Raw genomic sequence first — 24,051 nt, 5'->3', positions numbered from 1 at the left:
TTCTCCGCTTATTATGTAACGGAGCTGATTCATGTGCCAACGACACACAGGAGCCAATCACACAGAAGTGGACTTCTTTTTCTGCAACAGTTACAAATAATAGGTGTCATAATACAACGTTGTCCAAATACCAGTCTTATGAAAACTTACAAAATTTAAAGTCTGGTCGTGGCAGGAGATTTTAACCTGTTTGGATCCACAGTTGGATGCATCAGCGGGTATGCAGAGAGAGGGTGGTAGAAAATTAAAAGTGCTGATGAGGACGCTATATCAATATCAATTGACACTTGGAGAGTGAAACATCCAAGCGAAAGAGACTCCACCTTCTTCTCTTCAGTGCACAAATCGTATTCACGATTGGACAGGGGCAGACTGATCATTTGGAAACTCGGGCACCGCCTGAGAGCCCAGGGTCAGTAGGGGGCCCCATGAGATGCCCCTGGTACATTTTTCATAGGCTTTTTTGAGTTTGGGCAAGGACACAGGGGCCCCATGATCCCCTATTGCCCGGGGGGCCCCATGAGTTGTCAGTCCGACCCTGCGATTGGATTACATAATGATCGAACATAGACAACTGGAGTCGTTGGTCAGCTCCAGTATAGAGGTAATGTCTATCTCTGATCATGCTCCTGTCACAATGAGACTTCGGGTAGGAGGGGAATGGAATAAAATATCTAGCTGGAGAAAAGGTTAAGGCAGGAAATAGAGCAATGTTTCGAGTTTAATGAGACTGAGGAGGTTTTGGTGGCCACAGTATGGGAGGCCCACAAAGCATATATTAGGGGAATACTTAAAAAAGTTCAGCGCTAAAAAATATATTAAAAAGGAAAGGCATGCAGCTAAGCAAATATACATATGTGGATCAAGAAATATTAACTCTTGAACTGATATAAAAGTTCATAAAATCTTCAAAGGAAAACGCACCGTAATTACACCTGTGTTTATGTCATAAAATATTATAAAATATAAACACAATTCATCAAAATGATCTCCTGATGACGCTGTTATTCCCAATAAACTTGATATATTCAGGTGGTTGTGCAGGAGATGGATAAAGTGCGCACTCACCAGATGCGCTTAAAATTAGCGTGTTGTATCATATATAGGTGATCTGTCAGGTATCCCTTCTCAAGATACAGTAGGGCAAAAAAGTATATAGTCAGCCACCAATTGCGCAAGTTCTCCCACTTAAAAAGATGAGGGAGGCTTGTAATTGGCATCATAGGTAGACCTCAAATATGAGAGACAAAATGAGAAAAAAAATCCAGACAATCACATTGGCTGATTTGGAAAGAATTTATTTGCAAATTATGGTGGAAAATAAGTATTTGGTCAATATCAAAAGTTCATCTCAATACTTTGTTATATATCCTTTGTTGGCAATGACAGAGGTCAAACGTTTCCTGTAAGTCTTCACAAGGTTGGCACACACTGTTGCTGGTATGTTGGCCCATTCCTCCATGCAGATCTCCTCTAGAGCAGTGATGTTTTGGGGCTGTCGCTGGGCAACACGGACTTTCAACTCCCTCCAAAGGTTTTCTATGGGGTTGAGATCTGGAGACTGGCTAGGCCACTTCAGGACCTTGAAATGCTTCTTACGAAGCCACTCCTTCGTTGCCCGGGCGGTATGTTTGGGATCATTGTCATGTTGGAAGACCCAGCCAGGTTTCATCTTCAATGCCCTTGCTGATGGAAGGAGGTTTGCACTCAAAATCTCACGATACATGGCCCCATTCATTCTGTCCTGTACATGGATCAGTCGTCCTGGTCCCTTTGCGGAGAAACAGCCCCAAAGCATGATGTTGCCACCCCCATGCTTCACAGTAGGTATGGAGTTCTTTGGATGCAACTCAGCATTCTCTCTCCTCCAAACACGACGAGTTGTGTTTCTATCAAACAGTTCTATTTTGGTTTCATCTGACCATATGACGTTCTCCCAATCCTCTTCTGGATCATCCAAATGCTCTCTAGCAAACATCCGACGGGCCCGGACATGTACTGGCTTAAGCAGGGGGACACAACTGGCACTGCAGGATCTGAGTCCCTGGCGGCGTAGTGTGTTACTGATGGTAGCCTTTGTTACGTTGGTCCCAGCTCTCTGCAGGTCATTCACTAGGTCCCCCTGTGTGGTCCTGGGATTTTTGCTCACCGTTCTTGTGATCATTTTGACCCCACAGGGTGAGATCTTGCATGGAGCCCCAGATCGAGGGAGATTATCAGTGGTCTTGTATGTCTTCCATTTTCTAATTATTGCTCCCACAGTTGATTTGTTCACACCAAGCTGCTTGCCTATTGCAGATTCAGTCTTCCCATCCTGGTGCAGGTCTACAATTTTGTTTCTGGTGTCCTTCGACAGCTCTTTGGTCTTCACCATAGTGGAGTTTGGAGTGTGACTGTTTGAGGTTGTGGACAGGTGTCTTTTATACTGATAACAAATTCAAACAGGTGCCATTGATACAGGTAATGAGTGCAGGACAGAGGAGCCTTTTAAAGAAGAAGGTACAGGTCTGTGAGAGCCAGAAATATTGCTTGTTTGTAGGTGACCAAATACTTATTTTCCACCATAATTTGCAAATAAATTCTTTCCAAATCAGCCAATGTGATTGTCTGGATTTTTTTTCTCATTTTGTCTCTCATAGTTGAGGTCTACCTATGATGCCAATTACAGGCCTCTCTCATCTTTTTAAGTGGGAGAACTTGCACAATTGGTGGCTGACTAAATACTTTTGCCCCACTGTAGGTCTGGATACAGCCTGGGGGTAGTAGGCTCTCCTTTTGGTTACAGGAAAAGACGGGGTTCATTTTTAGGGAATGCATGTGTCACCCTCGTTCAGGCATTGGGATGGTCATCAGGGGATAGCTGGGAAATTAAAGTGCTCGGTGCAGAGCAAAATAAGGGGGGATTCCCATAGTGTAATATTTCAAAATAAGAATGCTTTAATAGTTGTATATAGTAAAAGGTCAAAGGTAAAACATACACTGTGGTTTGTGCGAGATAAAATAAGCAATGCAGTAAAATTGCTCAATATAACACTGACCAGCTGGTACTATGAAATGACCGCCGGACCTTTGTGATCCGATGGCGTAACGTCTGGGATCCTTCCTTGACGCGTTTCGAACAGAAGTTCGTTTTCAAAAGGGGTGTTTTTTCCTCAGTGCAATAGCTGCTTTTATAACTTAGCACTCGCTTTCTCTATTGACATATTAGGGGAATACTGATCTCAATAGGGGCAGAAAAAAAGAAAGACCGGGAGGAAAAAATAGAGGGTGACGGAGGAGCTTTAGGGAATAGGATAAAATTTAATTGGAATTTGTGTATATGTGAATTGTATAAGATTGATTTTTGTAATGGAAAAACATAAAAGATATATATATATATATATAAAAATAAATAATACAACATTGTCCACAATCACCCTCATTGTAGATATAGGTCTTATCCTGGTCATGGTATAGTGCATTATAAACCATCACGCACTGGGCAGCAAAATGGCATACTGCATAGCTATTCTGCCTTGCAGCACTGGGGTCATCTATTCAAATCCCAACCAGGACACTGCATGGAGTTTGCATGCTCTCCCTGTGCTTGTGCAGGTTTCCTTCGATTCTCCAAAGACATCCTGGTAGGCGAGACCTCATGCACTCTGCATGTTTAGCCAATGTGCATGAGGCTCCAGCTTTTAGGTGCAACTGTTCCATCCAGCCCTACTGCCAGCAGCCTACCAAGCTCTACGAGAGGCTGACAGCTGCTGCGGCTGGTTGGTTCAAAGTGTGATACTTTAAGAGGAGCTCCATTCAAAATGTAAAAAATTTAACTTCAGCAATTGCAAAAGCTGTAGCTGCTGTCTTTTAAAAAACAGACACTCACCTGTTCCTTGATCCTGCGATGTCCTCACCGTAGTCGGTTTCACCAATCTTCATTGTGGGCACTCCTCATTGTGGGCACTCCTCATTGTGGGCACTCGGCTGTGATAGCTTGGGGCTTCACAGCCGGGTGCCCACTGTCCATGCGAGAGTAGCGTTGCACCTTGTGAATGGTCCCGTAGTCTTCTGGGACCTGTCATGTGTCCAAAAAGACTATGGGGAGGGGGGACAATTTCCACTTTTAATCGCCTAGGTGATCGCAGAGGAAGTGGGAGCGGGTACCTGTCAAATTCAGGTGCCAATCTTTAATGGAGAATGGGGACGAGGCCTTACAGCGAAACTTCCCCTTTTGGGTGGAGCTCCGCTTTAAGTTTAGTGCAGTATGTGCTCACAGTTGAATGCCCAGAGCGCAGTCTTTAATTGTCCCTGGGCGAATAATGCAATAAAGGTCCCGGTCATACCGATCTGACTTCTAGTGAAGTCCCACGATTTCAAAGTCGGATGTCATTTCGACTTGAGGTGCGACTTCCAAGACATCTACCCAGATGTCTATGCAAGTTGCACCTGAAGTAGTGAATGCACTACTTTAGAAATTGGTGCAGTTCCGATCAAGTCGGAATCACACCAATATGACCGCTTTAATTGTGGACAATAGTGTGCATCTTGCCATACGATTTGTAACTCGCATGGCATGGCAAATCACATGTCAAGTCGCACCCAGTGTGACCGGGGTGTAAAGGTGGTCATTGTTCAACAGGCTGAACAATGTGTCCATTCCTTTTACCCGCACCTAATGCTGGAGCCTCATGGGCTAAACGTCCAGTCAGTTTATGAAGTGTTCATTGTTTCCAACATGTGTGTGTATGTATGTATGTACAGTGGGGATCGAAAGTTTGGGCACTCCAGCTAAAAATTTGTATTAATGTGCATAAAGAAGCCAAGGAAAGATGGAAAAATTTCCAAAAGGCATCAAATTACAGATTAGACATTCTTATAATATGTCAACAAAAGTTAGATTTTATTTCCATCATTTACACTTTCAAAATAACAGAAAACAAAAAAATGGCGTCTGCAAAAGTTTGGGCACCCTGCAGAATTTATAGCATGCACTGCCCCCTTTGCCAAGCTGAGACCTGCCAGTGTCATGGATTGTTCTCAATCATCATCTGGGAAGACCAGGTGATGTCAATCTCAAAGGTTTTAAATGCCCAGACTCATCTGACCTTGCCCCAACAATCAGCACCATGGGTTCTTCTAAGGAGTTGTCTAGAAAACTGAAACTGAAAATAGTTGACACTCACAAAGCTGGAGAAGGCTATAAGAAGATAGCAAAGCGTTTTCAGATGTCAATATCCTCTGTTCGGAATGTAATTAAGAAATGGCAGTCATCAGGAACAGTGGAAGTTAAAGCAAGATCTGGAAGACCAAGAAAAATATCAGACAGAACAGCTCGCAGGATTGTGAGAAAAACAATTCAAAACCCACGTTTGACTGCACGATCCCTCCAGAAAGATCTGACAGACACTGGAGTTGTGGTACACTATTCCACTATAAAGAGATACTTGTACAAATATGGTCTTCATGGAAGAGTCATCAGAAGAAAACCTCTTCTACGTCCTCACCACAAAAATCATCGTTTGAACTTTGCAAATGAACATATAGACAAGCCTGATGCATTTTGGAAACAAGTTCTGTGGACCGATGAGGTTAAAATTGAACTTTTTGGCCGGAATGAGCAAAGGTACGTTTGGAGAAGAAGGGGCACAGAATTTAATGAAAAGAACCTCTGTCCAACTGTTAAGCATGGGGTTGGATCAATCATGCTTTAGGGTTGTGTTGCAGCCAGTGGCATAGGGAACATCTCATGAGTAGAAGGAAAAATGGATTCAATAAAATTTCAGCAAATTTTGGATGGTAACTTGATGCCATCTGTGAAAAAGCTGAAGTTAAAGAGAGGATGGCTTCTATAAATGGATAATGATCCTAAACACACCTCAAAACCCACGGGGGATTACATCAAGAGGCGTAAACTGAAGGTTTTGCCATGGCCTTCACAATCTCCTGACCTCAACATAATTGAAAATCTATGGATAGAGCTTAAAAGAGCAGTGCGTGACAGACAGCCCAGAAATCTCAAAGAACTGGAAGACTTTTGTAAGGAAGAATGGGCAAAGATACCTCAAACAAGAATTGAAAGACTCTTGGCTGGCTACAAAAAGCGTTTACAAGCTGTGATACTTGCCAAAGGGGGCAGTACAAGATGTTAACTCTGCAGGGTGCCCAAACGTTTGCAGACGCCATTTTTGTTTGTTTTCTGTTATTTTGAAAGTGTAAATGATGGAAATAAAATCTAACTTTTGTTGACATATTATAAGAATGTCTAATCTAATTTGATGCCTTTTGGAGATTTTTCCATCTTTCCTTGGCTTCTTTATGCACATTAATACAAATTTTTAGCTGGGGTGCTTAAACTTTCGATCCCCACTGTATGTATGTATACATGCATGTATGTGAGTTAGGGACCTTAGATTGAGATGCTTCTTAAAGCACGTGAATGTACAGTATATGCTAGGGGTGGGAAAACTTTTTGACTTGAGGGCCGCAATGGGTTCATATATTGGACCCGGGGGCCGGACCAAGAGTAGATGAATGATGTGTATGTGTCATCCATAGTAAGTATAGTAATATTCCCCCATAGTAAGCATAGTAATTAATCCCCCATATAGTAATTCATCCCCCCCTATAGTAATTCATCCCCCATAGTAATTCGTCCCCCATATAGTAATTCATCCCCCATATAGTAATTCATCCCCCATATAGTAATTCATCCCCCCTATAGTAATTCATCCCTCATATAGTAATTCATCCCCCATATAGTAATTCATCCCCCATAGTAATTCATCCCCTCTATAGTAATTCATCCCCCCTATAGTAATTCATCCCCCCTATAGTAATTCATCCCCCCTATAGTAATTCATCCCCCATATAGTAAGTCATCCCCCATATAGTAAGTCATCCCCCATAGTAATTCATCCCCCATATAGTAATTCATCCCCCATAGTAATTCATCCCCCCTATAGTAATTCATCCCCCATATTAATTCATCCCCCATATTAAGTCCCCAAGTCCGCCCTGTGTCAATTCACTTACCTTTGCTCCGCGCGTTCCTCTTGTTCCCGATTCGTTCCGGTGTAGCATGAAAATCTGTCTCCTATGAGGATCTGTCCTCCTCAACGTATCTGCGCATGTGCCAGTTTCAGGCATTAGCAGCCGATCGGCGATCTCCGGCACATGTGCAGATACGTCGAGGGGGACAGATCCTCACAGGAGACAGATTTTCATGCTGCACCGGTCTTCAGGGCGGACTGTGAGAGGAGCCTAGCGGGAGCCTAGCTCCGCGGGCCGGATTAAAAGGTCCGCCGGGCCGTAGTTTGCCCATTGCTGGTATATGCAGTTGTGCTCAAAATTTTGCATATTCTGGCAAAAATCCATGAAATGTTCCCATTGTTACTGAAAATATGACTGATCATGCCAAAAAAAAAAAACCACTTTTTTAATTTAATGATAGTCATATGAAATCATTTATTATCACATTGCTGTTTGTTTAATGATAACAGAAATCACCCAAATGGCCCGGATCAAAAGTTTCCCTCCCCTGGAATATTTAGCCTTGGTACAGACACACAAGGTGACACACAGGTTAAAATGGCAATTAAAGGTTAATTTCCCACATCTGTGGCTTTTTAAACTGCAATTAGTGTCTGTATATAAATAGTCAATGTGTTTGTTAGCTCTCATGTGGATGCACTGAGCAGGCTAGATAACTGAGCCATGGGCAGCAAAGAACTGTCAAAAGACCTGAGTAACAAGGTAATGGAACATTATGAATATGGAAATGGATATAAAAAAAATATATCTAAAGCCTTGAATATCCCAGTCAGCACTCAATCACTTATTAGGAAGTGGAAATTTTGGGGATAGCTTGATACTAAGCCAAGGTCAGGTAGACTCAGATAGATTTCAGCCGCAACTTCCAGAAATTGTTCTGTATACAAAGAAAAACCCACAGCTAACCTCAGGAGAAATGCAGGCAGCTCTGGAAAAAGACGGTGTGTTTATTTCAAAGAGCACAATATGATGATACTTGAACAAAAATGAGCTGCATGGTTGAGTTGCCAGAAAGAAGTCTTTACTGCTCCAATGCCAGAAAAAAAATCACGGTTACAATATGCCTGACAACACCTTAACACGCCTCACACCTTCTGGCATACACTAATCTGGAGTGATGAAGCCAAAATAGACCTTTATGGTCACAACCATAAGCGCTAAGTTTGGAGAGGGGTCTATAGCAACAGGAATACCATCCCCACTGTGAAGCATAGTGGTGGCTCACTGATATTTTGGGGGCGTGTGAGCTCTGAAGGCACGGGGAATCTTGTGAAAATTGATGGCTAGATGAATGTAGCATGTTATCAGAAAAAACTGGCAGACAATTTGCATTCTTCTGCATGAAAGCGGCACATGGGATGCTCTTGGACTTTCCAACACGACAATGACCCTACACACAAAGTCAAGTTGACCCTCCAGAGGTTACAGCAGAAAAAAAGTGAAGGTTCTGGAGTGGCCATCACAGTCTCCTGACCTTAACATCATCGAGACACTCTGGGGAGATCTCACACATGCAGTTCGTGCAAGACGACTAAATACTTTGCATGACCTGGAGGCAAATTGCCAAAACGAATGGGCAACTCTACCACCTGCAAGAATTTGGGGCCTCATAGTCAACTATTACAAAAGACTGCACACCGTCATTGATGCTAAAGGAGGAAATACACAGTATTTGTGCATCCAGAACAGCGCTGCTCACTAATGTCTCCAAGCACCTCATCCATAACTTAAAAGATTAAATGTGTATTAAAATTATCCCCCTTATTAGACAGTGCAAAAAACACACACACACACACATATATATATATATATATATATATATATATATATATAAAAACACACATACATACATACAGTTATATATACATACATATACACACACACACACAGTATATATATATAAAAAAAAAAAAACCTTCCTGTGCCTCTGACTCACATTAATACAGTATAAGTGCAATATAATATATGACTTTACTTTTCATCACATAAACATGTATAAAACAATATTAATTATTATTAGGCCCCCTTCAGACGGAGCGGACCCGTCAGCGGATCTGCCTGCTCAGCAGGGAAGCTCTTCGCTGATCCCCGCTGAGCAGGCGGATGACAGGTCTGTGTCCCCTCCGCCACTGCATAGCAAACACAGGTGCTGTCTTCTATGGGGTGGTCAGAAGGATACTGTCTGTTTCCATCCAATCCGATCCACCAGGCAGAGAATAGATCCCCATCTGTCTGTTTTTGGCATACAGGATCAGATCGGATGCCGGTGGGTGTCAGAGGACACTTTGTCCGCCGACACCCGCCGGTCCATTGAGTTCTATGGCTCCACCTGAAAAACTGACAGGCGGACCCGATTTGGACCGTCAGTGAGAAAGGGGCCTTAAAGTGACTAGTGCAATCAGCTATCCACCACCAGATGAGAGTAAGGGTCTAAGAGCAACAAGCGCTCATGCTGGTCTATTACTTCACATATCGCTCTGATGAGTCTATCTAGACCATCTGGTGGTGGCTAGAGCACTTGATCGGTGGTGTCATTGGCATGGTGGAATTGGTACAACAAGTAGAACTCTATTAGTGAAGAATTTCACGTATCGGATGGACACAAGGAGTTATGTTGGACTTTGTGATGATGTGACGATGTCTAAAGTTATATAATGGGCACATCCCTTGCACTTTATTTATTTAGCTGATTTCACCAGTCACTTTAATAATATTGTTTTATACATGTTTATGTGATAAGGAATATTATATTGCACTTATACTGTATTTATGTGAGTCAGATAATCATATATATTTGATTTATTAGTTTTTTAAGGGGGATAATTTTAATAAACATTTAATCTTTTGAGTTATGGATTAGGTGCTTGGAGATATTCGTGAGCAGCGCTGTTCTAGATGCACAGATTTGTTTAATTAATGGGATTTCCATTAAGAACGGCAGTTACCTGTTAGTTTTGCATTTTTTCTGTGAGTGGCGCAGGGGTCCCGAGCGCAGTCCTACATATTATATTCAATACACAGTATTAACAATAGCAAAAACTAAGGGGATGCAGACTTTTGCACAGGGGTCATTTAACCACTTCCGTGCTGCCCTATAGCAGAAATACTGCTACAGGGTGGCACGGGTGCGCAAAATCATGTGTGTGTGTGTGTATATATATATATATACATACATACATACACACATATACATACATACATACATACACACACATACACACACACACACACGTGATCTTGCAGTTCCGGGTAGGGGGCACGCATGCGCCCTACCCGCGCTGCCATTCGCAGCCTCGGCTGTTAATCCCTGGGTACCAGCCAGTGATTCCACACTGGCGATCTCCGAGTATCACCGACGGGGGAGAGACCTGTGTATAAACACAGATCTCTCCACTGTCAGCTCCTGCAAACTGCTTTGTATGGCCATACAAAGCAGTGTGCTTACAGTGTAAAGCACACAAAGTAAAACACACACAGCACACAGTTAACCCTTTGATCGCCCCACATGTTAACCCCTTCCTGCCCAGTGCCATGAATACAGTTTCAGTGCTTTTTATTAGCACTGATCACTGTATTGGTGTCACTGGGGATGTCAGTGACAAGTCAGTTCCACCCAGTGTCAGAATGCCCGCCGCAGTCTTCCTATAAGTCACTGATCGCTGCCATTACTAGTAAAAAAAATAAAATTCCACTATTCCATATACCGTCATTTGTAAATGCTATAACTTTCACGTAAACCAGGGGTTGGCAACTGTGGCCCTTCAGCTGTTGTGAACGACAAGTCCCATCATGCCTCTGCCTTTGAGAGTCATACTTGTAACTGTCAGTTTTGCAATGCCTCATGGGACTTGTAGTTCTACAACAGCTAGAGGGCCACAGTTGCCCTCCCCTGACGTAAACCAATCAATTTACACGTATTGGGATTTTTTTTAGCAAAGATAATACATTTTGGCCTAAATTTATGATGAAATTTGATTTTAAAAATTTTTTTTACTGGACATGTTTAATAACAAAAAAGTCAAAAACATTGTTTTTTTTTTTTCAAAAGTGGTCGGTCTTTTTTTGTTTATAGCGCAAAACATTAAAAACGCACCGGCGATCTAATACCACCGAAGAAAGGGAAAAAAAGGAAATAAAGTTCATTTGGGTGCAGCGTTGCATGACCACGCAATTGTCAGTTAAAGTAACACTGCGCTGTATCGCAAAAAAATGGCCTGGTCAGGAAGGGGGGTTAATCCTCTGGAGGGCAAGTGGTTAATTGGTTCACTTGTTGCCATGTTTTGTTTTATGATTGGGCCATTCTGTTAAGACCTACAGATGAATACAAATCCCATAAGAAAAGGAAAATATGTTTTGCTTGCTCACTCATGCTTTCTTTAAAAAAAAAAAAAAAAAAAAAAGAAAAACAAAAAAAAACAAACAAACAAAAAAAGGTACTTATTGTATATTACTGATTCTCCGGGGGTATGCAAACCTTTGAGCACAATTGTATGTATAGCACTGTGTATAATTTCCAGCATTGTATAAATACCTGTAATAAGTAAATAAATACAATATTACAGCCATTATTAGTGATCACCCGGTTTGCATATACAGTACATGGACCGTTGTCTGTTATACACCATAATAGGTCCATTATCAGCGATCATCCTGCTTGTGGTCTTATCTTCTCTGCGGTACACTCCATAATACAGTATTATCAGCGATCACCCACTGTGTGTACATTGTAGATCGGTCCACCCGCTGTGTGTACATTGTAGATCGGTCCACCCGCTGTGTGTACATTGTAGATCAGTCCACCCGCTGTGTGTACATTGTAGATCGCTCTTTTCCTGTCTGGGGTTGTACATGTCAAATTAAGCTGTATACTAATACACAAATGTCCATAGGCTAGGTTTACATGTGCTGCAACATTGCCACACCTCTGAAAAGTGGTCTGCGTTTGATTGCTTTTCAGAGACATTTGCCAGGATGCGTGGAGGTGACACCTCCTCTCCTCCTGTTGTAGCCCTGTACATGCCACACCACCAGGGGCGGACTGACCATTTGGAAACTCGGGCACTGTAGGGGGCCCCATGAGATGCCCCTGGTACCTTTTTCATAGGTTTTTTTGAGTTTGGGCAAGGACACAGGGGCCCCATGATCCCCTATTGCCCGGGGGCCCCATGAGTTGTCAGTCCACCCCTGCACACCACTGAGCTGCAAATGCAGTTATGGCACATCCCCTTCGCTTGAATGGGTCACATTCAGCAGTAGTACTGTACACCAAAAACAACAATTAGGTGAAAATCTTGCTGCGGCCATGGCATGTGAACACCCCTATCTGCCGTCTTTGCAGCTGAAGGAAGGAAGGGGTTGGGGGGGGGGGGTGGTAAAAAAGCAACTCAACCATGTGCATTTACTGCCCCCTCCAACCAAAGTCTAAATGAGCCCATATGGATTTCCCTTGTTCAGCCCACAGACTCCATCCTGGCTAAACAATGTAGATGGGTAAATACCGCCTCCCAGCTATCGTACTATAAGAACCATTGGTGACAGAATTCCCAAACAGTGGCTGCATCTGATTGGGTGCAGTCACAGTTTGGCTAACAATTTGTCACCCAGCTCCTTTGACAAAAGTCAAAGAGAGACAGAGAGAGAGAGTGGGACCCTGGTGTAAGGGGAGGGGGGACTGTGATGGGGACCGGGGGGGGGGGAATCTTCTGGAGACCCTGATTCAAGGGGGTTGGAGGTTCTCTGATGGGGGGGGGGGAGGGGAGGGGAACGATTTTGATGAGGGACCCTGATGTAAGGGGAGGGGGGGCATTCTGATGGGGACTCCGATGTGAGGGGAGGGGTGGGGGGGGGACACTCTGATAGGGACCCTGATGTAAGGAGGGGAGGGGGACTCTGATGTAAGGGGAGGCGGGGGTGACTCCAATGGGGTGCCTGGTTGTGCTGAACCAGTAGCTAAAAAATTTCATGCAACTATGTGAACAGGGTGGCAGGGAGCGAAGGTAGTTAAAGCCACAAGACTGCTCGAACTTCTGATGAGGAAAGGTATTTAGCAGTTTATAGTTACTAAAATGTTCTGTGTACTGTGGGAGACCAGATATAGTGAATGCAGGGTCCGGGGAGACTGGATATAGTGAATGCAGGGTCCGGGGAGACCAGATATAGTGAATGCAGGGTCCGGGGAGACCAGATACAGTGAATGCAGGGTCCGGGGAGACCAGATACAGTGAATGCAGGGTCCGGGGAGACCAGATATAGTGAATGCAGGGTCCGGGGAGACCAGATATAGTGAATGCAGGGTCCAGGGAGACCAGATATAGTGAATGCAGGGTCCGGGGAGACCAGATATAGTGAATGCAGGGTCCAGGGAGACCAGATATAGTGAATGCAGGGTCTGGGGAGACCAGATATAGTGAATGCAGGGTCCGGGGAGACCAGATATAGTGAATGCAGGGTCCGGGGAGACCAGATATAGTGAATGCAGGGTCCTGGGAGACCAGATATAGTGAATGCAGGGTCCGGGGAGACCAGATATAGTGAATGCAGGGTCTGGGGAGACCAGATATAGTGAATGCAGGGTCCAGGGAGACCAGATATAGTGAATGCAGGGTCCAGGGAGACCAGATATAGTGAATGCAGGGTCCGGGGAGACCAGATATAGTGAATGCAGGGTCCGGGGTTTAGTAACACTTTAAGTAAAAGCAATTGGAGGGGCCCCCATTAAAGCGGAGTTCCAGTCGCACTGTGAAAACAAAACAAATACAAAAACTGTAGCTGCTGACTTTAAAAAAAAAACAGCCACTCAACTGTCCCTCGATCCTGCGGTGTCCTCCCCGATTCACCAGCCGTCTGGTGTTCCAGGTGCCGGCATCTTCAGTGTGGGCACCCGGCTGTGACAGCTTGCGGCTTCACAGCCGGGTGCCCACTGTGCATCTACAAGAAACGATGTGCTTTGTGAATGGCCCTGTAGTGTTCTGGGACCTGTCTTGTGTCCCAGAAGACTACGGGGAGGGAGGATAGGAGAACTTCTGCTTCCGATCGCCTAGGCAATCACAGCAGAAGTGGGAGCGGGTACCTGTCAATTTTGGGTACCCGCTCCCTGAAGGTGCCAATCCTTACCAATCTTTAAAGCGGAATTTCCCCTTTTGGGTGGAGCTCCGCTTTAGTTGCTTTGCCCTGCTTGGCACTGGTATAGAGTAAAGGAGAGTTTTAGCCGCAGCCCCGTTGGGGAGATTTCCCTTCATTCCTGTCCCACAGCTGAAGCAGTGAGTGGAAATCCCTCCAAAGTGATCCCTGGCTGTCACCAAAACTAGTGTCCCCATTGGAAGATCTCCCTCTATTCCTGTTCTGGGGACAACCTAAAATTTGGGATAACAACAAAAACCCGACAGGGGTTCTAATCCTTCTCCACTCCATCCAATAAAAAAACGTTTGCCTTTGGTCATACTTTACCTGCAGGAAAGGGTTCCAAATGTGAATATTACAGGATGCAAGAACACAAACCGTTCGGACAGAAGTTTTGGTCGTATGAAGATTAGAATCTTGCAAACCTTACAGTCAATACTTGATGTGTAGCTGGAATCTTATTTCTTGGAATCATAATACCCAAATCAAATACAGTTTTTAGCATCCTCCTTTGTCCTCTATGAGGGGGACCATACACTATACAATCTGATTGTGCAATCTCCTTTAGATCAACTATGTACTACAAGCTCCCTCCTAGATTGTAAGCTCCTAGGATCAGGCCCTCCTAACCCTCTTGTATTGAACTGTATTGTTGCTGTATTGTCACCCTTTATATTGTGAAGTGCTGAGCAAACTGTTGGTGCAATATAAATCCTGTATAATAATAATATAAATCCTGTATATTAATAAATAATAATAATATAAATCCTGTATAATAATAATAATAATATAAATCCTGTATAATAATAATAATATAAATCATGTACAATAATAATAATAATAATAATATAAATCCTGTATAATAATAAATAATAATAATATAAATCCTGTATAATAATAATATAAATCCTGTATAATAATAATAATATAAATCCTGTATAATAATAATCGTATAATTGGATACTAATTAAATGATTTGTTTTAGTACATCCTCCTTTTAGCCCGGGTTCACACTTGTGCAGTGCGGTATATCGCATGTGATTTGCACAGGAACCGCACCGCATTCCTGTACAAATCACATGCGAATTCTGTGCGGTGCAATTGGAGCCGTATATTTTGTATGGCTTTAATTGCACCACATTTGCACCAAAAAGGTGCAGGACCCTTTTTCTGGTCCGCACTAGAATCGGATCTCATGGATGTTCACACCTATGTGATCCGATTCTGCACATCGCACCGCGTTTTGCGAACTGATTTCGGAGTGTCGTTAACTTAAAATACTCTCCCGCAATGGTTCGTGTGAACGGGGTGCGATTATGATAGGTGCGGAAATCGCACAGAAACCGGTGCAACTTTTACACCGCATCAGCGTGAACCCGGGCTTACGTAGCTTTGGTAAACCTACGGGTCACCATATCTGTTACTATCTAACCGTACAATCTCCTGCAGATCCATCATAAACGATGTAGTACAAGGGCCTGTCTGATTGGATACAAAGTTATAGGACGGTTTGTTGAGGTGCGCCCTCCTATTACATAGTTTTGGTAAATCTAAAGGAGATTGTACAATCAGATGGTATAGTGTATGGCCAGCTTAATACTGATCGGGTCCCAGTACCTTGCAGAGTTGGAGTTTTCGCACGCTTCCTGCCTACTGCACATGACAGATAAAACTGACATCATCATCATCATAATAATAGAGATTAGAATTACCTTCATCCAGGGCTTGTGCCAAGGTCACCTGACCAGTCATTCCAGTGGCCCCAAAGAGAACAATGTTTTTGGGTGCCATTGTCACTCTGCACAGCGCCAGCAACCTCTCACTGCATGCTGGAGCAGCTCAGACATACAACCAGCCCAGACTCCTCCCCCAATGGGAGGGGCTACCAATGTCATCAGGTTAACCATCTCACTGCTGATCTCCATTCACTAGTTGCAAATGGATGTCTTCTTGCAGCAGTGTATCATTTTATGTCACGTCAGTCACATGTGCCAAGACTATGGCATTGAAACCATCGACAGACAGATTTTATATTACAAAATCTATAGTATATATATATATATATATATATATATATATATATACATATAAAATATAAATATACTTTTTTTTATATATTTTAGGTTTAGATTACAATTTGCTGTAACTAGTCGAAGATGCCTGTGATTGGTTTCTGAAGATTGCACTTAGGCCTCTTTCATACAGACATTCCGTATGTCTGTTTTTCATCCGTTTACGAATGAAAAACGGACACCCATGTACAGGGGCGGACTGACAACTCATGGGGCCCCCAGGCAATAGGGGATCATGGGGCCCGTGTCCTTGCCCAAACTCAAAAAAGCCTATGAAAAAGGTACCAGGGGCATCTCATGGGGCCACCTACTGACCCCGGGCCCTCAGGCAGTGCCCAAGTTTCCAAATGGTCAGTCTGCCTGTGCCCATGTATTTCTATGGACTAACGGATGTAAATGGATGATCATCTGTTTACATCTGTTAATGTCCGCATCCATTAACATCGGGGTTTTTTTTAACGGAAGAAAACCGTATTTTTCTTCCGTAAAAAAAAACAGGAACGGATGTAAACGGACAAAAACGGATGTAAACTGATGTAATCCCTCCCTCCTAGATTGTAAGCTCCAAGGAGCAGGGCCCTTGAATCCCTCGTGTATTGCATTGTATTGTTATTGTACTGTCGCATGTATTGTCTCCCATTGTAATGTACAGCGCTGAGCGAACTGTTGGCGCTTTAGAAATTCTGTATAATAATAATAAATGGATGTAAACAGATATACAGACCATTGTTTGCATCTGTTTTTGCATTGGTAAAGGATGGCGAGAAACTGACAAGAAAATGATGAGAAACTGATGAGAAAGGGATGAAAAATGGAAGTGAATGGATATGAAATTGGAGGTAAAAAGTGAAGTCTTGATCTGTTTAGCTTCAATTTTGAAAAAAAAAATGCGACTGAACTGATGAAAAAAATGGAACACCCCTGTGAAAGGACCCTTACTGGGGTTGATTTTCTAAAGCTCACCCCACACATATCAATCTGATTGGACAATCTCCTTTGGATCTACCAACTATGAAGTGCAAAGGTCTATCTGACTGTATACAAATTGCTTGAATAGTTTAGGTAGGTCCTCCTATTACATAGTATTGGTAAATCCAAAATTGATTGTACAGATATTGTACTGTCAAGTTGTACCATGTATGGTGACCCTAAAGCCGGGTACACATGTTCACCGGATGAATTTCAGTATGTGTGTACTCTTCTCTGTTCAATGGAGTTTATCACTACTCTCTGGGCCCATTAATTTGATGTTTCCTATCCATGTACAGTTGTGCTGAAAGGTTTGCATACCCTGGCAGAAATCGTGACATTTTGGCATTGGTATTGGAAATATGACCGATCATGCCAAAAAACTGTCTTTTATTTAAGGATAGTGATCATATGAAGCCATTTATTATCACGTTGTTGTTTGGCTCCTTTTTAAACCATATTGATGACAGAAATCACCCAAATGGTCCTGATCACATGCTTCCATCCCCTGGAATGTTCGGCCTTGGTACAGACACACAAGGTGACACACATGGGTACAAATGGCAATTAAAGGTTCATTTCCCATATCTGTGGATTTTTAAATTGCATTTACTGTCTGTATATAAACTGTCAATGAGTTTGTTAGCTCTCACATGGATGCAATGAGCAGGCTAGATACTGAGCCATGGGGAGAAGAAAAGAACTGCCAAAAAGAACTGCGTAACAAGGTAATGGAAATTTTATAATGATAGAAAAGGATATAAAAAGATATCCAAAGCCTTGAATATTCCAGTTAGTACTGTTCAATCACTTTTTAAGAAGTGGACAATTTGGGGATTTCTTGATACCAATCCAAGGTCAGGTAGACCAAGAAAGATTGCAGCCACAACTGCCAGAAGAATTGTTCAGGATACAAAGAAAAATCCACAGGTAACCTCAGGAAAAATACAGGGTTATCTGGAAAAAGACAGTGTGGTTGCTTCAAGGAGCATAATACAACTATACTTGAATAAAAATGAGCTGCACAGCTGAGTTGCCAGAAAGAAGTCTTTACTGCGGCAATGCCACAAAACGCCTGAGTACTTCTGTCACACTGTAATCTGGAGTGACGAGACCAAAATAGAGATTTATGGTCAAAACCATAAGCGCTTTGTTTGGAGAGGGGTCAACAGTGACAAAAATACCATCCCCTCTGTGAAGCATGGTGGTGGCTCACTGATGTTTTGGGTGTGTGTGAGCTCTAAAGGCACAGGGAATCTTTTGAAACTTGATGGCAATGTCAGTGCGGGATGTTATCAGAAAATACTGGCAATTTGCATTCTTCTCCAGGAAAGCTGCGCATGGAATGCTCTTGGACTTTCCAGCACGACAATGACCCTAAGCACAAGGCTAAGTTGCCCCTCCAGAGGTTACAGCAGAAAAAGGTGAAGGTTCTGGAGTGACCATCACAGTCTCCTGACCTTAATATCATTCTGGGGAGATCTCAAACGTGCGGTTCATGCAAGACGACCAAAGGGGGCAATACACAGTAGTTAAGAACTAAGGGTATGAAGACTTTTGAACAGGGGCATTTCATTTGTTTACATGTTGCCATGTTTTGTTTATGATTGTGGTATTCTCTTATGACCTACAGATGAATATGAAACCCATAAAAAGCGAAATTACTACTAGACTTCCACCTAGGGGGCATACTGACCATTTGGAAACTTGGGCACTGCCCGAGGGCCCAGGGTCAGTAGGGGTCCCCTGGCACCTTTTTCATAGGCTTTTTTGAGTTTGGGCAAGGACACAGGGGCCCCATGATCCCCTATTGCCCAGGGGCCCCATGAGTTGTCAGTCCGCCCCTGCTTCCACCATCCAATTTATAACTTAATTCCTCATGGAACGATGACAGGTTGGTCTGACAAGAACAGTCTTTCATAAATCCATGCTGGTTGTCACTTATGATACTTTTATCACAGACACATTTCTGCATAGAGCTCTTTATCATTACCTGCAATACCTTACATACTACTGATGTTAGGCTGACTGGTATATATCTCCATCCTTTTTTGTAAATTGGTACCACATGTACTCTACACCCGGGTTCTGCAACCCATTGACTGCGATTTACCAGTCGACTGCGGGATGGTGACTTTTAGATTGTGTTTGAGCCCATGCTTTGCCGACCCACAAGTGCTTCTCCCGCAGAGTGGCAGAGCTGAGCAGGGAAACGGTGAGCTTAGACTGCCTGTTGCAGTCCCGCCATAAGTCACTGATCACCGCCATTACTAGTATAAAAAAAAATAAAGATTCCAGTATATATACCACCATTAACTTTCACGTAAACCAATTAATTTAAACATGTTGGAATTTTATTTTAGCAAGGACATGTAGCAGAATACATTTTGGTCTAGATTTATGAAGGAATTTAATGTTTTAAATTTTTTATTGGACACGTTTAATAGCAAACAGTCAAAAATATTGTTTTTTTTTTTCCAAAATTGTCGGAGTTTTTTTTGTTTATAGCACCAAAAAATAAAAAACGGAGAGGTGGCCAAATCCCACCGAAAGAAAGCTCTATTTGTGGGAAATAAAGGACATAAATGTAATTTATGTTCAGCGTTGCATGATCGTGCAATTGTCAGTTAAAGTAACGCAGCGCTGTATTGCAAAAAATGGCCTGGTCAGGAAGGGGGGTAAATCCTCTGGAGGGCAAATAGCGGCTTAGATAAATTCCCTAAGGACTTGTGGGTGTAAGCCATCAGGACGTGGTGCTTTGTTTACCTTAAGGTTTCTATAGTCCCTTTTGTGCCTGGTTTTCAGTCAACCACAGAGATACTTTTGGTGAAACATCATTTATATTAGTGTCAAGACTATCAATGCTGTCTTTTTCATCTATAAAAACTGAAAAGAAAAAATAATTTAATACATCTGCCTTTTCCATGTCAGTTGTGACCAGTCTCCCATGTTTATCCATTATGGGGCCAATCTGCGCTTTCATTACCTTTTTGGTAGGAACGCGGATCGCTTTTCAGAGGAGTGGCGGTGTAGACACAAGTCTAAGAATAGTGCGAGTAAAATCTCTGCACAACTGATAAAGCGCAGCAAGCAATGGCGCCATCTGCAGGACACATCATGATTTACAGCTCTGCTGACAATGTACTTTTGCTTTAGCCCTTTTACTGTCACCACCGGATGTCTTACGGCCGAGGCTGCCTGGAGTGTGTGTACACTCCACAAGCAGACTGTCAGCTTTCTAAAGAAAGCGACTGGCCAGCTGTACAGCCGCACAATCGCTTTCTGTGACTCCTGGAGTGTGCTCACCCCCTTCACCATGCTTGCTCTGCTGTCCCACCTGCAGGCCTCATAGCGGGTGTCACTGAGTGCAGAGGAGAAAGACCACTGAATATCTGTTCGCTGATCTCCCATAGCTAGAATGAACCTAGAGGCAGCGTATAGTCACTTCCATTTTCTGTTGTCACTTTCCCTGGCTCTGTGACCTGATACCTGTGTTCTGTTCATCGGAAGGCATGTGACACATGTGAGGTCTAAAAGACTCCTGATTTCTCATTAAAGAGAGCCTGTCTTAAAAATATTATGTATATGACATAGGGAACTTTATGTCCCCATGTGATATGAATAAAGTTTTAGTGAAAGTAAAAAAGTAAAAAATTAAAGTTATACCCAAGCACCAAAACCCCCCCCCCCAAAAAAAAAATGTTTTAGCCTGCCTCGTCCTTATGTAAGCACACACACGAATGTAAATGTACTTACATATGAAAACGTTGCTTGCGATACACATATTACTTAATGCCAAGTATGCCGAAGTGAGAACAATAATTCTAGGGCCATTTAATCACAGTTAACACTAAACTAATGAGCTGTAGGGGCTTTTAAAGCATCATCTATAGAAAATTTAGGATACTGAAGTTGGGTGTCGTTTTACAGGTGTGTACAAATTTAAAGCTTGACATGTTGGATATCTATTTACTCAGTGCAACATCATCATTTATATGATTGGGTAATGTATTGCAGTTGTGTGCACTAAAATTAACTTTAGTTTACCTTAGTTGTAGCTTTAATTTTACTGAAATTTTGTGCTTGTTAAACTGTTGTGCAAATACTGTGTCGCATACATTATTAGAACTAACACCATTGTATTTTCCAAGGTGTCTGCTTTCAGAAAATATATAATGTTTGGGAGTTTTACCTAATCTTCAGACCTAAAATGTGTTTTTTTAAATGTGCTCACAGCTTTGGCAGCGAAAGGGACTTACCCCCCCCCCCCCTCCCTGACCAGGCCATTGTTTGTGATACGGCGCTGCGTTACTTTAACAGACAATTGCGTGGTCATGCAATGCTGCACCCAAATGAAATATACATCCTTTTTTCCCACGAGCTGAGCTTTCTTTCGGTGGTATTTGATCGCCTGTGCATTTTATATTGCTTGCGCTATAAACAAAAAAAGACTGACAATTGTGAAAAAAAACCGATATATTTTGAATTTTTGCTATTAAACGTGTCCATTAAAAATTTTTTAAAAATCAAATTTCGGCATAAATTTAGTCCAAAATGTATTCTGCTACATATCTTTGCTAAAAGAAATCCCAATATTTGCAAATTAATTGGTTTACTTGAAAGTTACAGCATCTACAAATGGCGGTATAGATACTGGAATTTTTGTTTTTTTATACTAGTAATGGCGACAATCAGCGACTTATACCAGGAGTGCGGGATTGCAGCAGACATTCTGACACTGGGGGGGAACTAACTTGGTGTCACTGACATCTCCAGTGACATCAATACAGTGATCAGTGCTAAAAAACAGCACTGACACTGTACTAATGGCACTGGGCAGGAAGGGGTTAATGTGAGGAGCAATCCAAGAAATAATCCAGGAATTTTTTTTAAAGCAATCCACTGAACTGGCAATAACCAACTCTTGAGGGAGTCTATTCCACATTTTCACAGCTCTTACTGTGAAGAAACCTTTCCGTGTATTGATTAATTTTATTTTTATTTTTTGTGCTGTATGTATTGGCCAATTGAGGTTAATATTGTTTTTTTTTTTTAGCTGTATTCTTTTCTGGTTTTTTTTGTGTTGTGTGTACTGGCCAGCGAATTTTAATATTGAATTTTTTTTTTGCTGTATTCTTTTGTTTTTTTTGTGTTGTGTGTACTGGCAAGCGGAGTTTAATATTGATTTTGTTATTGCTGTATTCTTGTCTGATTTTTTTTTTTGTGTTGTGTGTACTGGCCAGTGGAATTTAATACTGATTTCTTTTTTTCTTCCTTTCTTTTTTTGTGCTGTATGTATTGGCCAATGGAGTTTAATATTGATGTTTTTTATGTTGTGTTTTGTGTACTGGCCAGTGGAGTTTAGCATTGATTATTATTTCTGTAGGTTTTCTGTGCTGTATTTACTGGTCAGTGAAGTTTTTTTTTGCTGTATGGTTTTGTTTTTTGTTTGTTGTATATACTATCCAAAGTTTTTACTATTGACAATTTATTACATTTTTGCCTTAATTATCCTTCTTTTGTGTGCTGTATGCTCTGGCCGGTGATGTATAATATTGACATGACACTAGACATATATATATAATACAAGAATACACTCCAAAACCCACTTTGACCATAAATCCCCTACAGGTGCCACCACTAGCCTAGCATATAATGAAACCAGCTCTCATGTACTTTTATTTCGGTTTGATTCCCTACCCGTGTATTATTCTCTCCTGAATTAATCTGAAGATTAAAGCATTCCTTCATGTCTATGCCCTCCTCGTCACGTGACCTCTTTTATTCTAGTGTCACACCATCAGCAGGGAACATCTGCTCCGGACGCATGCGCACTTCTCTCCTTCCCGGTCAGTTAAAGGTCTCAGGGAGGCGTGCAGCGCGCACGCGCCGGCTTTCCATCGCCAGCTGCGGCTGATGTGAATCACTACTGCGCGTGCGCCGTCCACTTTAGCTCTCTGCACGCGCCCTCTGCAGGAGGAAGCGGAGGGTAGGCTGTGTGCGCTTGCGCGGTGCTGGCTGGTCCATGAGATGCTCATAGAGGGCTTCTGCACCATCCTCCCTACCTGAGCCCGCTGTCTGCTCCTGCAGCGGGGTGTGCAGCCTGACAGGACGGCCCCTGGACGCCCAATGCTTGGTGCAGAGCGGCTGGAGAGCAGAGGAGGGCGGGTGACATTGTATGGCCTTCCCATGGTGAAGGTAAGAAGATGTCCTGTGTGTTCTGTGTGTCCTATGAGGGGCTGACACCACAGTCCTCCTGGTGTATCAGACAACAGGCCTCATTCCCCCTGACAGTATCCTAGGACAGTTCCCAGTGCATGCAATGGCCTTCAATGGGCGCATGCTGCGCGCTCACTGCCCTCTGTGCTGACATCTGAAAGGAAATAGAATTCTGTGAGAGCAATTTATCAGAAAGCGGCTGTGAATGGCGACCAATCAGCTTCTAGCTTTAGCTTGTTCAGAAAAGCTTTGAAAATGAAAGATAGAAGCTGATTGGTTGCCATGGGCAGCAGGCTCCAGATTCTGACTTCTCCAGTCTTAGTAAATCCCCTTCAGAATCTAATATGCATGGCGACCAATCAGCTTCTAGCTTTAGCTTGTTCAGCAAAGCTTTGAAAATGAAAGATAGAAGCTGATTGGTTGCCATGGGCAGCAGGCTCCAGATTCTGACTTCTCCAGTCTTAGTAAATCCCCTTCAGAATCTAATATGCATGGCGACCAATCAGCTTCTAGCTTTAGCTTGTTCAGCAAAGCTTTGAAAATGAAAGATAGAAGCTGATTGGTTGCCATGGGCAGCAGGCTCCAGATTCTGACTTCTCCAGTCTTAGTAAATCCCCTTCAGAATCTGGAGCGGCTATGC

The 24,051-nt window shown here is 42.8% G+C and overlaps 2 protein-coding genes across 3 annotated transcripts in view; one reads left to right on the top strand and one right to left on the bottom strand.

Annotated features, from left to right (window-relative positions):
- Nucleotides 1-16,022, bottom strand: part of BLVRB (biliverdin reductase B) — a 70,557-nt gene extending 54,535 nt beyond the window's left edge. Inside the window, exon 1 of one of the 2 annotated variants that reach the window (XM_089654175.1) lies at nucleotides 15,864-16,022. In XM_089654175.1, coding sequence (XP_089510301.1) covers nucleotides 15,864-15,942 — 79 coding nt within the window. In that variant the 5' untranslated portion in view covers nucleotides 15,943-16,022. The remainder of the gene's footprint in view (nucleotides 1-15,863) is intronic. The other variant, XM_089654176.1, reaches the window with a different exon arrangement.
- Nucleotides 16,023-23,187: 7,165 nt separating this feature from the next.
- SPTBN4 (spectrin beta, non-erythrocytic 4) overlaps nucleotides 23,188-24,051 on the top strand; it is a 240,366-nt gene continuing 239,502 nt past the window's right edge. Inside the window, exon 1 of the mRNA XM_089654174.1 lies at nucleotides 23,188-23,390. The gene's annotated coding sequence lies outside the window, so the exon portion shown is untranslated. The remainder of the gene's footprint in view (nucleotides 23,391-24,051) is intronic.

The sequence above is a fragment of the Staurois parvus genome, unplaced genomic scaffold (assembly GCF_062004578.1).
Source record: "Staurois parvus isolate SC_StPar_1 unplaced genomic scaffold, SC_StPar_1.0 ptg000746l, whole genome shotgun sequence".
Classification (NCBI taxonomy): Eukaryota; Metazoa; Chordata; class Amphibia; order Anura; family Ranidae; genus Staurois; species Staurois parvus.
This window is presented reverse-complemented; position numbering and strand designations above follow the sequence as displayed.